At 37.2% G+C, this 15,831-nt stretch overlaps 1 protein-coding gene across 10 annotated transcripts; it reads right to left on the bottom strand.

The window, feature by feature from the left end:
- Positions 1–404: 404 nt before the first annotated feature.
- Positions 405–15,618, bottom strand: LOC127243807 (uncharacterized). Of its 10 annotated transcripts, none has more exons than XM_051263977.1 (20): positions 13,075–15,618; positions 12,229–12,860; positions 11,842–12,051; positions 11,118–11,332; positions 10,886–11,018; positions 10,321–10,810; positions 9,160–9,214; positions 8,164–8,330; positions 7,928–8,066; positions 7,748–7,831; positions 7,173–7,400; positions 6,315–6,550; positions 6,078–6,150; positions 5,678–5,698; positions 4,726–5,595; positions 3,804–3,853; positions 3,602–3,730; positions 3,121–3,186; positions 2,862–2,936; positions 405–2,776 (listed from the first exon to the last, which is right to left on the bottom strand). In XM_051263977.1, the coding sequence occupies exons 1-5, from the start codon at positions 15,575–15,577 to the stop codon at positions 10,979–10,981; spliced, it is 3,600 nt and encodes a 1,199-aa protein (XP_051119934.1). In that variant the 5' UTR covers positions 15,578–15,618; the 3' UTR covers positions 405–2,776; positions 2,862–2,936; positions 3,121–3,186; positions 3,602–3,730; positions 3,804–3,853; positions 4,726–5,595; positions 5,678–5,698; positions 6,078–6,150; positions 6,315–6,550; positions 7,173–7,400; positions 7,748–7,831; positions 7,928–8,066; positions 8,164–8,330; positions 9,160–9,214; positions 10,321–10,810; positions 10,886–10,978. The 10 variants fall into 10 exon arrangements, with proteins under 10 accessions (XP_051119934.1, XP_051119929.1, XP_051119931.1 ...); XM_051263972.1 differs by having other exon boundaries at positions 7,948–8,066; XM_051263974.1 differs by having other exon boundaries at positions 7,973–8,066.
- Between the last annotated feature and the right edge of the window lie 213 nt (positions 15,619–15,831).

The raw sequence follows: 15,831 nt of genomic DNA, 5'->3' as shown, positions 1-15,831 counted from the left end.
TTGACACATTTATATTTTTGGAAAAAATTTATTAAACCAAAACATATTTAACAAATATAAATCAACTTAATTAACTATATAACATACAACACCATGAATGACGTAGGGACCCACTCAAAACTCCTTTATTTCTACCTCTCTCGTAAAAAAAATAAATATTTTTATCTATATTTAAAACTACACACCTTTTATAAAATTGATTTATGTTAGTTATAAATAAACAAAATTTATTTTTATTTACTTGTATTATAGAAGATTTTATTCTCTACAAAATGATATTCATATTGCATATATTTTTTAATTGCTATATAATTTTAAAAATATTTAAACATATATTTTAATTTTTTTAATCATATATATTAAATTTACTTTAAAACTATAAATATTATTTGTTGAGATATTTTAGATATTCAGATTTAGTAGATTTATATTTAGATTTGATCTTATTCATAGATTAGATTACTTAGATTTGAGTCTATCGAGTCTATTTTGTATGGCCTATATATAGGCTCCTTATTTTGACGATAATAAGATAATCTCATTATTTTCCCCCAAAATTTCTAACATGGTATCAGAGCATGATTTTCCAAAACCAAAACCCTAGTCGTTGCCGCCGTTGTTCGCCGTCCATCATCCGCCCTTCTCCGGTGGTCGTTTTTTCTTTTTCGGTCGCCGCCTCCTGCTTTGTTCCCTACGTCGTGGTGTGGTTGGTTTTGTCATCGGAGTTGATCTCATTTTGCGACTGATACCTATTGGATTATTCGATCTACTTTTTTTTTTATTTGGGCTTTGATTTCGTGATTCACATATTTTTATACGTTTTTTTTGTTATGGAGCGTATGGACGTTCATTTACCTATTACTACTATCTTGTCCGGCGATAATTATGATCTTTGGATGCAGTCTATGAAAAGTTTCTTGATTGGTAGGAAGTTATGGCGAATTGTCACTGGCGATATTCGACTACTTGTCTCTCCATCTCCTTTTGTGCATGTTGATCCCACATCTCGGGGGCATTAAAATTATATTGCCAAATTGGAAGATTGGGATAGTAAGAATCATCAGATTCTTACTTGGTTGCGCAATACTTATGTACCTGCGATTCAGGTACAATTGACTCCTTTTGATACTGCAAAGGAGGCATGGAATTTCCTTGCTGCTCGTTTTCAGACCACAGGTCTTGCTCATTATTATCAACTTTGGACGACGATGAGCTCCGCCCGACAGCAACCTGGTCAGTCTGTTAATGAATTTCTTGCTCAGGTTCAGCCTATTCGTTATCGTCTCCGGCAGTCACAAATTGGCCAGGACCATCTTGACCTTATTCAGATCTTGATGGCCCTTCGACCTGAATATGAGGCTGTTTGTGCCTCACTCCTACATCGACATCCTTGCCTACTCTTGATGCTGCCATTCAGGAGATTACTTTTGAGGAGACCCGTCTCCAATTGGCTAAGACACCAAGTTCTGATTCTGCTTTAGCTGTGTCTCGCCAGTCCTGATCTGCTCGTACTGAATGTCGAGTTTGCAAATCTCTTGATCACACTTGGTTTACCTGTCCGAAGATTGAGTGTCACTCATGTCTTCTGCGTGGGCATATTGCTCCGGTCTGTCCCACAAGATCTCAACGTTCAGGTAGTTCTGCTCTTAGAGATTCCTGTAGCTTTGCTCCCAAATCTCGGGAGCCTAGTGGGTCTTCTTCGACTGTACGATTACGGTTGCTACTACTGATGAGACTCAGCATGCGCCTTACAATCCTCACGACATAGAAGCCATCATCAAACAGGTTATGGAAACCAATTCTGCTATGTCTACCACTCCAGGTACATATATTTGGTATTTTGATTATGGTTGTTGTAACCATATGACCTCTAACCCTCGGAACTTGACTTATATGTCCCTTGTCTCCCATTTACCACCTATACATACTGCCAATGGTACTACCATGCATATTACCCACACCGGTCTTGCGTCCTCCCCTTCCTTATATCTTCCTGATACATATTGCATCCCCGACTTAGCCTTAAATCTTATCTCTATTGGTCAATTAGTTGAACAAGGTCTTACCGTTACATTCTCTTCTGGTGGTGTGCAGGTTCAGGATTCTCAAACGGGTCAGCTTCTCGGGACGGGACGCAAAACGGGTCGGTTATTTGAGCTTGAGTCTCTTCGTACCTCCTGCACATATCCCTGCTCTGCAGCTCTTACCTCTGATTCATTTAGTCTTCATTGGCATATTCGCCTAGCTCATGCGTCTTCCAGTAAGCTCCAGTCACTTCATACTAAAGGTCTTTTAAGTCCAGGTCGTTTTGAGTCTTTTAAGTGTGTCGATTGTCAACTTGGCAAACAATCTGCTCTTAGTTTTTCAGAAAGTTAATCTATTGCTACTGAATCTTTTTCTTTAGTCCATTCTGACATTTGGGATCCTTCTCATGTTGCTTCCGTCAGTGGTTTTCAGTATTATGTTATATTTATTGATGATTTTTCACGATTTACTTGGATTTATTTTTTGAAAAATCATTCTGAATTACCTTCTATATATGCTCATTTTGCTTAGATAATTCACACTCAATTCTCCCATCCTATTAAAGTCCTTCGTACTGATAATGCTTGTGAGTACAATACATCATCATTTTTGCAATTTTTTATCTAGTCAGGGTACCTAACGAATTTAGTGAGAGAGAGAGGGAGAGGGAGAGAAATAGACCTAACCTCAAGCACAGGACTCTTTTGTGGTATATTACAAGCAAATATAACGTTGAAACCAGTCTTGAGAACTGAAATACAAGCCATTTCATTCATCAGAGGTAAATGGATGGCTATCCAATCGTGTAGGACCAAATTTACTTATGAAAAACAAACCTGCTCGTCGTGCGATACCAGATCCTACATTATCAGAAGCCCCACCAATTAAGAAGCTATGCCAACACCATCATTCTGTGCAAGATGACAATTCTCGTAATTTATAACAACAATGAGAAGTGACTCCTGATGGATACCCCAAATATTTAATCTTCCAAGGCATGTCAGAAAGTAGTCATCATTTGGAGTTGAGAATGGAATGATATTGGAATTTTACATAAAGAACAAACCAAACCATGAAAAACAATCTTCAACTTACGGCTCGTGTAGGTGCAGCTGCATATATATGTCCAAGCTTTAAGTTGCAACCAACCCATGCATAAATCTACATTGAGAAAATGAATATTTAACTTGTGACATGGTAAATGGACCCTCGTAAATATTCCATTTTAATTCATAAACAGAAAATGATCGAAACTTTTATGTACATTATAGGAACAAGTGAGCTTGTTAGACACCTGAGGCCTTTAGATCCCAAAATAAATCACATACGCATTGCACTTGGGGAAGACAAAAAAAAAACAACGAATACTAACACCAAAGAAAAGCATACTACATATTAATGCATTTCAAAATTTCATAACAGAACAAATGACACCCACTCAACAAATTATAACAAAAAAGAAAAGAAACAGAATGAACAAAATAATTTAGCACGACCAAAATTCATATAGAAACCATCAATACTAAACATGGAATATTAGTCAAAAAAGAAACCCAAGAAAAAAACTTCCACACACCTGTTTGTGAAGTCGAATAATATGAAAATGAAGCGTAACATCATCATATACATGGGAAAAATTTGTAATTTGGAATCCGCAACTGTCTTCTTCAGTCTTTTCTCCAGTACATAGTTCCATCACTCAATACTATTAAAAAGTATAATGAGATCTTTAAAACCACTAATTACTTAAATAAAATATTCATCTATCAACCACATACCTTGATTTGTGTATGTAGCAAGAATCCCATCAGTATCTCTTAAAAGTTTCCTAAGCAAGTGAACCATCAGACCCATATTAATACTTAAAAATAATGGCAGTGAAATGTTGCAGCAATTTATATTCGCTAAATTATATGGAACATTCACATTTTGATTTAGTAACCAGAGCCCTATACTGAACAAAGTATATTTTAAGTTGAATTGGAAAAAACTCAGGGCAAACATTCAAAACTCAAATGTGCAATTAAGAACCTGATACAATGCAAACTACACTACAGTGGTGTACGTAAAAAATATACCTCTACTAAATCCAAAGCGCTAGACTCAACAGGACTTGTGTGACTAATAGGATTCGCAATAATCAGATGCCACTTCCTTTAGGCATGTACTTTGATGAAGAAAAAGTAGTCACTGATGGCAAACCTAGTGTTTACCCAAATTGAATTATCAGAACAGTAACAATACTATAAGATTACAAGCTTGTACACTTATATGGCTTATATCAAATATCCATATATTATGGAGAGGACAGAAACATGTGTATCCCAAATTATATTAACATTTCCATCATGCTATTTCACTGCTCGGAATGCGTAATGATGCGACTATTCGTGAAGCACAGATGTTACTAATAAAACAATCTCAATTGAACATGAACTACGCATATCACTAATTTAGAAAGACCAACACTTTTTAGATATTTATCGAAACTTCATCGGGTTTGACGCACAAACACATGAATTCATTCAAAGATATTACAACTTAAACCCTAAAATTCCATCAGAGCATCACCATTCTCCCAAACCAACGGAAAATCGAATGCTAAAACCAGAGCACAACCACACACACACAAGGACAGTCACAGGACTAAACAAACAACCGATTTCCAAAAAGATAGATAGGAAACCAAGCGAGACAAACCGTCAGTAGGAATTCGTCCTCTTCCTTTTCTTCTGCCGGCTTCGTTTCCCACAGCGCAGATTACCATTCGCCATCGATGATTTCTTCTTCTTCTTCTTCTTCTTATTGGCTTCTCAATAGATCGCCGGAGTAATTTATTTTATAATACTACTACTACTTACGAATCCGACCCGAATAGAGTGGTCTTCGTCGGATCGGGTATAAAAGAAAAGGTCCTACCTGAATAAATGAAATGATCCTTGGTAACAGCCTGAGCCTGAGATCGACGAATTCGAAGGGGGGCGGACCAACCAGGGCAGGCAGGAGCGAGGGCCGGAGCAATGAGCACTGACTCATTTGTTTACATAGTTTCAAAAACCTATTATTCTATTAATGAGGATTTTTTGAATAATGAATGAATGCATGAAACATTTCATGAGATGAGCTCCTCTTCTAAAACGTGATGATGGTTGACAGCCAGAGCCACACAGCCACAGCCACAGGCATTGTTTTTTGTTTCACATCATGCAGTCAGTCCAGTCCAGTCCAGTCCATATGAACTGAACTGAACTGAAGACGACTGACTTCCTTTGATGCTTTGTCTCATGACTGACTGACTTGTGCACTATTTGCCAGATTTGAGATTTCAATCCAGCAGCAGCAAAACACTAAAACAGATGATAAATGCTAGGACGGATCAACTCTCTCAAGGAAGCAGAGTGAGGATGGATGGATCAAAAAACACCCTCTACCATTGAAGAATTGCAGTCCTTAATCTCCATTGCTTCGGTTCATTCAAAAGCTTCACGGCTTGACCAGAGAAAATACCAATGTCTTTTTCTTTTCTAGAACATTGGTTTCGAGAAATCAAACTGCATCGCTGCTGAGTATCTGAAACAAATGTTACCGTCAAACATCACAGATCCAGCCTCCCACAGATGAAACTACAAGAAGCAAAAATGGCATAACTTACACTCAACCTTGGGCATATTTCCTGCAAAAACCAATTCAATGGTGTTAATTTCCTGCCAATTACTCCAAAGTCGAAAAACACTTTTTCTCACAACTTAAGAAGCAAAAATGTTTCAGACTCCTGGTAAAGCAAAATAAAGACAACCAAATACAAGAGAAATTTTCATTTTCAGGCTTCTATTCACACCAGGATCACTTGCATTAAGTACAAAATCAGATCAAAACCAGCAGTGCTTTGGGTTTAAAAGGATTCAAAGAAATTATTGTTTAAGGGAAATTACATATGGGTGGAAAGAAACAACAAATTAAGTTGAATAATTTTAAATGGAATCTTACTCTTATCTGAGCAAGATACACTTGTAATTTAATACTGATAAATCTCGCAAAGGACTCAAACCTACCAAAATCGTAATTTTGCCAGGGAAGAGCATTATCATGTCCATACTAGAATGGCTCCGCAACAAACAAATTATTCTGCAGAGCAAATGCATTGTTTCAGTGGGAGGCAAATTGGTAAATAACTGGAAAACATGAAGTCGGAGAAATTATACAAAGAACCATCAATTAGGTCAAGTGAATAATCATTCTTAACCCCAAAACTTCTTATGTGGAAGATTTAAATGTAATATCTTTTTCACCTTTTTCTGTTGTGAAGCTTGCAGAGTCAAGTGCAAATCCTTATTATATATAAAGACTATACGTCCATAGAGTAGCTATTTGCTGCAGCAACCAATTGCAGATATTGCACAGCCTTCTTTCCAAGTCCAGGAAATAATGCAAGTAACTGCAAACTCTTGGAAAGATGCGCGATGGCAACTGACAAGAAAATGCTATCATCTGCAACTAAACACACCGGAGATTGTCTCTGATGCAACTGAAAAATGAAAATAAGAGTATTCAAGTCAAGCCAAGCATAGAAGGGACAAGAGGTTAGTATACCACTAGATTGGTTACATAGATCACAGACAAATACCATAGGCAGAAAACAAACAAGGAATGTATGGCAACAAAGCAACACAGTATCTAAGTAAGATACCATTAACTTGAAGAGATACTTGTACAGCTGTATTTAGATCAAACAATTATGAGATCAAAAGTTGATTATCCTCTCCACCCAAAGAGAATAAGTAAATAAATAAATGGTAACAGTGTCAAGCAAATTATTGAGGCTGAACTAAATTTCTTCAGTTTATTTCTTATTGGACAGTAGAGTCCATAAAAGTGGAACAGGTGCAATAGTTCTTCATATCCATGAAGCATCCCAGCCGTGGCCAATATAGTAGCATTCAATATAAACGGTAAAGGTAAAAAACTGGCAGAAAACAGAAAAAAACTATAGCTGTTAAGCAAGAAATCACTAAAATTCTATGCAAAACAACCTTCAACATGCATCAAACATTATGCACAGTCTCATTTTTATATTTTTCCTCAAGGTGAGCATGGGGTTAGCTTTAATCTTTAAATGGCATCTACTGTTAAGGGTAAGGTAGTCTTACAGCACTCTTAATGGCGGCACACATGATGCATCTCCAGGCACTATCGCCATATAAAATAGTGATGTGGAACCTCTTTCTCGTCTCCTGAAGCATTCAAATTATACAAGATGCTTGTTTCAGTATGAGCAGCACGTAATTGAACCTCCTCATCTTTGACTGCATGCAAGTCATCTGATCTTGGGGAGAACCAAACACTTTGTTTCCAATGGTCGCACCAATTTTGAGTACCTAGATAATAAGCATGGTGCACAATAGCAGATTGCTAGCAAATTGATTATACTGCTGAAAAACTCACGTAAACAAAACTGCAATAAATCATCTCTCCTCCTTGGCAGACCAAGTATTAGAATAAACACAATGATGTTTCCATATATCACCACAAGTTCATAGAAAATTGCTTAATTGCAATACGTCATCAACAGCTTAATTGATTATATATCTCCTAAAATTATATACAAAGGCTGATGAGTGGCAGTATAATATCACACATACACAATTGCTTCCACATTGGGTGAAGATGAATGGCATATGGATGGTGTTGAAGATTGCCCTTCATTTACTTAGGACTCTCTTACCTTTCGCATCACTGCAGTGTATCCAATTTGGAGCAGTCAAATATAATACAGTGCCTTGACTGTCTAGTTGAAGGAAGCAACCACCTGAATGAGAATAAATAAATCCACATGTTAACCTGATAATACATGCTCATTGATGATGAAAAGGAGAAGGTTGATAATACATCAAAATAAAATGACCTATGCGCCAAATCAAGTACCATGAGATGATAGCATGAACAATACCCTCATTTGTGGCTTCTATGTGCAGCTCAGTTTCACGAAAACTGTCTGGTCTTCTCCAAAAATCAAATTAAAAAACTTCAAAGGGTTCCGAAAGCTAGATGCAAGTAACAGATTGAGTAACAATGTATATTAACAGGAAAAGAAAGAAAGAAAGAAAAAATGCATAGGAAGAAGGAATATTTACTCATTACCAGTTTAATTTTTCCTTTAATTGCATCACAATGAAATGCATACTGCTTCTGTTTGATACCTATAAACTCATCCATCCCACTCGGAACAAGATGAATTCCATCTAATGCTTCTGCTTCTCTGTTTACCAAATTATGCATCCTCCTTAAATGTGTGCGCACTCGACAAGCTGCAAAGAATTGGGGAAATAAAAATTAATTTTATAAAATAGCATATGTAATTATATGCATTGATTGATTGGCATAATAGACAGTTATAGGGATTTTCATCATTATATTGGGTGTGTTCATCCAACCAATTTTTACCTACACGAGTCCCAATAAATATTATTAAAAAATATAATATATACACATAACTATACACAATATGTACTATATATCCACTCACATAAAATCAACAAAACAAGCACAGCAATTATATATTATATAGTCAAATGTGGTATCGAACCTTATCAAGTGTAACCTATTCGACTCATATTATTTGAGCACCTTTTTGAGTTCAACATATTATAATTAACAAACCAAGCTCAAGTGGCGCTTGAACTTTAGCGAGCTAAGCTTTTAAGCAACTTGGCTCATATGACAATTAACAACTCTCTGTGCTATTTACAATTTATCACTTCAACTAAAACAAACATAAGTAGTATCAAATAAATTTGATCGATTGAATAATATATAATGTTGAACTAATTTGTATTACCATTAAAAGCATATTTGTTCAGTCAAAAATCAAGATTTGTTGCACTAATACACATATAACCACTGTTTTATATTTGAATGTGTTAATGTTCAACCAACATACATGTATGATCATTTACTTATAGATATTATATTAAATTAATGAGAGGAAAACATACAAAAAATAAAAAACACACTCTGATTTTTCCGGATATTAAACAAGTACAACCATAGCAATGATCCGATTATTGCAATCGCAAACTGTGGTTGCAAGTTGCAACCGTGATAAAATTATCATGTAAAACTAATTTGGAGGCATACCTGTTCGAATAGGTCTCTCAACTACATATCTTGAGGCAGCCCAACAATGATAATGCTATTACAAAAAAAAAAAATTAAAAGATCATAACAAAATTGAACAATATAAAATAGGGTAAACTGTTCTTTTAGTCCCGTAACTGGACCCCCTTATCATTTCAGTCCCGTAAGTGGAGCCTGTCGCAAACTAGTCCCATAAGTGAAAAATTTTCGCTGTTTTAGTCCTCCGGCGCCGGAGACGCCCGCGTGGCTCGCCGGAGATGACGTGTCCGTCAGGTCAGCGACACCTGGCGGTGACCTGGCGGACACGTGGATTTTTTTATTTATTTTTATTTTTTTAAATTTTTTATAAAACTTATTTTTAATTCATTTTTAATTTTATTTGTATATTTTTTATTTTTTAATTTGATTTAATTTAAAAAAAAAAAAAATTGAAAAAAAAATAAATCCACGTGTCTGCCAGGTGTCGCTGACCTGGCGGGACACCTGGCGAACACGTCACCTCCGGCGAGCCACGTGAGCGTCTCCGGCGCCGGCAAAAATTTTTCACTTATGGGACTAGTTTGCGACAGACTCCACTTACGGGACTAAAATGATAAGGGGGTCCAGTTACGGGACTAAAAAAACAGTTTACCTTATAAAATAAAGATTACTAGTACTATACCGGAATAAGAATTCCGATAAAAACAAGCTCTTCTACCAAATTGATGACACAACCCAAGTAACTTAACTATACTAGTCGAAACTTTAACTAAATTCGAATGAAAACTAAGTAAATAAAGAAAAATATTACCGGTGTCTGATTCGTCAATCGATCAGATGTGAACCCAAGCGTTGCCTAGACCAAACACCTTTAAACCAATGGAGACTCGAATGATTTGACTAGAAATTCCGGTCAGTTTCGAAAGCCATGAACCCAAAGAATCAACCCAATGACCCAATTTGAGAATGATACGCAAGGAAAAATCATAACTAACACACTAATTTCAATATAGTGGAATAAAAAAAAGAAGACTTTAATTGATATAAATTTCAAAGCTTGGCAAAAAGTTCTACTCGACAATAAGTACACATTATTTAAACCCCACTAATTTAAAAAATAAAAATAAGGCTTAACAAATTAAATAACTAAAGAAAGGTCCAACTATTAGATTAAAAGGCCACCTTATTAAATAATGTAGAACACCTCCGATCCCACATGAGATAATGATGTGAGTAGCAACTCCGATGGGCATTACAAATTGTGGTCTACAACGGAATGAAGTGCATGGATCATGGATGCACTCCAATATTGACAACGCTCTTTCCATTGGCCTTCATGCTTCCACTTTATGCATGTTCTCCTCTTCCAAGTGTAGAACTAATGCCATAATATTAGTTTGAAACTTCTTGGCACAGCTTCGTGTAATCGAACTAGGTGGAAGTACTGGTTCATCATCGCTTTTAACGACTTCATCATATCTTGTGCTCGAGAAATCCCCTCAGTTTCTCAGGCAACTTGTGGTGGCATTTAGCTAGTTGTCTTAGATGAGATCATAGATATGTCCCACGATACGATTATACGATCTGCTCTGCCTGTCAATCCAGACGTCGTGCTTTTTCTCATTATTATTTATATGCTGGACATACTCGCTTTGCGCCTTCAATGCATATGCTGAAAGATGTACTATTATTAGCATGCAAAAACCCAATCTATAGATAACTCTATGGAAATTGTGCATCTTCTTACAAGCACAAAGCACAATCTGAGGTGCAATGCAATCAGATCAGCCTTGATGAAACTCAACCATCAAACCTCCACTTCAAAGTTCGGAGCTAGTTTTCATGGATTGATGTGTTTCAGTATTTGCTTTGACCTCTTCCTGCAATAAAAGAGAAACAAACGATCAGTATCGCCTGAGGCTGAGGATAAAGGACAAACCCACTCAGATGCATAATACATCTAAAGATTTCAGTTTTACCTTTTGGTTGATTTACTGATGCCAAATACCCCCTTCATTAAAGAATTTACGTCGACTCCACGTTCCTTCATGATTTTATCATGATATATCTTGCTACCTATCTCTTTGATAGACTCTTCCACTTCATCTAGTGTTTGGTCTATGTTCAGCTGCAGTTGACCCTTCCTGATAACAGTTACACTGAACCCATTTGCTTTGGCTTCCCGGAAAGCATCCTGCAAAAATCAAGCGTGACATATATAGATTCTCATTGTTTCTACCAAGAACAATTTGGAAGGAAGGTAGTATGTATCATTGGGATTTAGCAACAAACAAAGTAAAACAACAGTGTCGAAGAGGAGAGCCGGCATTAATAATTTAACTCAGCCACTTGCTGACAACCAACATTCATAAGGTGAGTTATAAAGCATATGTTTACTTGGTGATTCTTTCGGTTAAAAATAGGTTTATTTCCTCTTACAAAATATCAGATCCAACTCACTATTTAAACCTAAACCAAACCCAAAACCCAAACATAATCACCAAGTAATTCAACCCAAATGGTATCGTATCCTCTCATTTTGGCAACTGTGGCGGTATAAATTCTGTGGAAAAGCTGGAAAGATCCAAATTTTATCCATGCTAATTACAATTGAATTTCTATGGATAAAATTATTTACCTGCATTCAAGAATACAATATAATCTTTTTAACTACTTAAGACATAACACAAATGCACGGATTACCTTGGGTGGCCTAGCAACAACAAATGCATTGCCATTTCCCTGCACTTCCATTTGAGCTTGTATAATGTAGCAAAAACTCTTGCAGTCAGAAGCATCCTCAAAAGCAATAACATGGTATTGCTTGGGTTCCAATTCCAGGTCCTCGGCCATCTCCAATGAATATAAGCCCACCCTTCGCTCCCCATTGTCCACAGTGTACAATTCTAAGCACTGAAAAAGCAGAGTGACAATAATATAGATTAGATGGCAACTATTTGAGTCATAGAATTGCAGCCAAGGTTCATCTCTGGAGCGAATAAAAATGATAACAATATCAGATGTGTTAAGGCAACAGTTGCAAATTTGCAATTACACGGATATAAGATGAAAAAGGAATACGTCGTGTACCAGTACAAAAGGAAGATCTAGCCACCATAGGTAATCTTCTTCCTTTTCTTCTGCATACTCTCGGTACTTGCTCACCACAGCTTGTGGTCCAAACAGTTCCATTTCTCTTTTTACCTTGTCGAGTTTTTGTTTGATAAACTTTTGTCCCTTTTCAGGAAGTTTGTCCATCAGCTCAGCAGCTTCCTTTATTTCTTTCTCAGTGATCCATCTGTCCAAATCTTTTCCCATATCCCTCATAACAGCTTTAACTTCTGGGTCTTCCTCTGCGTTATAAGACTCCAGGAATCCTTGAGACCATTTCTTGGTGTGCTGCCAAAACTCCTTTCCAGATCTTTTTCCCTTCTTAACTGAACCATCACTTCCTTGTATAACAGTCTTCGAAGATGCTAATATATCTTTCTGGTGTTCAGTCCCAGAAACTTCCTGAAGGTTATCCTGGGAAGAAGGGTCTTCTGAATTACGAATGGCAGATTTTTCAGAATTCTTTGAGATAGATGAATTTTTAAGGCTCTCAGCAGCAAGGACCTTCCTTTGTTGCATAAAGTTTTCCAGAAACTCGGGACTCTTCTCTACAGGTGGGTCTTTCCACCGTGGAATGATTTTCTCTGGGGGATCATACACACTAATTCCATCTGTAGTAATGGCAGACACATTATAAGCATATTCTCAACACTTCACAATGGAAGGGTCCTTATTCAAATTATAAAAGAAAGGGCTTGAATAAATCCTCCGTAAAGATCATGCTTGCTCGTCAAAGGAAAACATCATAAGTTAAAACACTACGCAAAAAAGCACTTAGTGGGTTGCTTTAGCATAAGAAAATAATGTACATGACAAATATTTTACCTGCTCCATAATCAAGGTTTTCAATGTTCGAGTGTAAATATTCATGTAGTTTCAACATCTTCTCATTTACTTTATCAACCTTCTGCTCAAGCCCACACAGAAACATGGATTTATCCTCATCTTCCATGTCATGAAATGGATCTCTTCCCGATAACTCGTTTTCTCTTACTTTGAATACAATCTCCCTAAGCCTTTCATCTTTCATCCATCCAAGCTCCTCTTCAGAAAACTCAGACTGAAGTTGAGCTAACTCAATTTTTGAATCCAATTCTTGAGCTGCTTTCTCCCGTGCAACCAGGTAATTTTCTCTAAAGCCAATTCCAATCTTTTCCAAAATGGGCTCAAGTTCATTAAAGTTATTTTCAATCCAATTTTCCTTTTTTACGGGTTTTGATAACTCTGCAGTTGTGTTCATTCCATCATTAACACTGGTAATTCCAGACACCTGATGAGGAGCAAATGATTCATTTTTTTCAGAGCCATCAGAATTCTGCTTCTCGAGTTTATTAGATACTTCTCTAGAATTTAGGTCTTCACAATCAACTTTAGCTGATGTAGAAGCTGCCCCGTCAACAACAGAAGATTTTTGTTTTATGCAATTATTGTTTTGGCTTGTTTTAGTTTCATCTTCCTGATCCCCAGACATCTTCAGCATAGAAATTCCAGCTTCATTCTTATTCATACTAACTTCATGGATTGCAGGGACTCTGGATTTTTCCAAATCACAAGGGTTAACCACATTAACTTTTGCTGTTTCAGTAATGACACTATGATCATCGGAAAGATGCAAAAACCCATGCATGCAGCCCAAACGGGAAGTGTCATCAGCTAAATTTAGTGTCTTGTCTGCATGACCAGATTCTACAATTGCCCTTGCCATGGTAGAAGCAGTTTCTGCTGCATCATCTTTCTTAACCTTATGTTTTTTATTAGCCTCCACATTATTATTCTTTCTTAAGAGGTATTTCCTGGCTTCCTTAGCCGATGTTATTATCTTTAACTTCTTCGGGTGAGAAATTTCATTCATGTCTGATTGACTGCCTGGGGAATCCAAGTCTAACTTTGCCTCATCTAAATCGGAGGATTTGTTGCATACTTGAGGTCTTGTGCTTTCGGATCCACAAGGATTTGTAACTTCTACACCATGACTATCTTCATAAACCGCCTCACTTTCCTTGGTTGAACATTCATCAGCGGACTTCCCAATGCTACGATTCTGAACATTATGTTTATTTTCTTGACTTTCACCGTAGTCAGGTAAATCTTCCAAATCTTGATATTTCTCTTCCTCCCCATTATCCCCAGCAGTGTTTCCACTCTCAGTTTCTCGAGCGTGCCTTGCCATTGCCCTGATTTCTTCAAGTTTTGCTTCAAATTCCTTCTGTTCGTGTGTGGATTCCTCCGCCAATTTCAATTTGCTGTTAGATTTCTTCACCTCAATAATGCTATTCATAAGTGCTTCCTTATCAAGATTAGGCCTTGCAAGAGACAAGGTTTCATGCTCCTTCGGGGCTTTTACAACTTCCACACTATCCATAACCAACTTTTCTTTCTGTTCTCTAGCTTTTATTTTCCTTCGCAGCATTTCCTTCTCCAACCTTGTGTACTTTCTATCATCCTTCTTCGTAGTTAAACGTTTTCCAATGGCCCATATCACATAGACACTGCATAATACCAAGACTCCAACTCTTGACATTCTTGATATCAAGCCTGGTTTCAATGCAACACCATTTATAGTTTCCATAAGTTTTGATTCCTCACCTGTCGGCAAAAACTTAGCCACTGAACTATTCTTTGAAATCACAGTACCACCATTCTCCATTTCTCTAGCCAAATCTTTTGCAAAAGATATCTTGAAATTAACTTCATCCATTTCCTCACTTTCATTATCCAACTGTGGATCAACTCGACTTCTCCTTAAAATTTCCTCCTCATCCACAACCACCCTTTCCACCGTACCCCCAGAATCCTGATAAACAATAAATATAGGGCGTGTTCCAATCCCCCAAAACTCCAAATCTTTCTTATACTGCTCAACCCAACTCTCTAGCTTATTCCACATCATAGATTCCCCAAATTTCTTATTCCCTGGTTCGACTACTAAATTTCCAGTATCATCAGAATAACGCAAATTACCACCAACATTCATTTCATTGAGACTCTCCTTTCCTTCAACGGAGTTAACAAACTCGGAGTCAAAAAAATCTACTTTATCCAAATTACGAGGAGTCTGGTTGCCGCTCGCCTGCTGGAATTGTTGCTGTTGTTGAGTAAGCTTTTTCCTGAGATAATTTTGCCGCTTCGTCGGTCGACCACAATGAGCTATAATTAGGGATCTTTTGGCCGAAATAGGGGGAAACGGAAACGAGCGACGCAGGGGAAGTTTTCGAGGGTTGGATAAGGACATACCTGAAAAGATTTTCGAGCGTCGTCTCCATTCGAGGAAGGGAAATGCAGGAGAAAATTGAGGATGGGTTGAGAGTGGAGAACATATAAACTCCATGAATGAGAAAAGATAACCCAGAGCAAATCCGGCATTGGAAAAGAGGGTTTAAACGAAGGGTTTTTAAGCAGTTGCACCAGGAAAGTGCAGCCACTTCAAATTACGAAACTACCCTGAACTTAATACGGCGTCGTATTTGCAAAACTTATTTGTCTCCGACGTCGTATTGCACCTCCCAAGAAATGTTCTTAGATGAGGACAAGGATGTCATTTTAGGAAAACCGCTGTATATAACTGTCCGGTGGAGAAAGTCG

The sequence above is a fragment of the Andrographis paniculata genome, unplaced genomic scaffold (assembly GCF_009805555.1).
Source record: "Andrographis paniculata isolate CXL003 unplaced genomic scaffold, ASM980555v1 Contig98END, whole genome shotgun sequence".
Taxonomy (NCBI): Eukaryota; Viridiplantae; Streptophyta; class Magnoliopsida; order Lamiales; family Acanthaceae; genus Andrographis; species Andrographis paniculata.
Note: the sequence above shows the minus strand (reverse complement) of the source record. Positions and strands in the feature narration are given on the sequence as shown.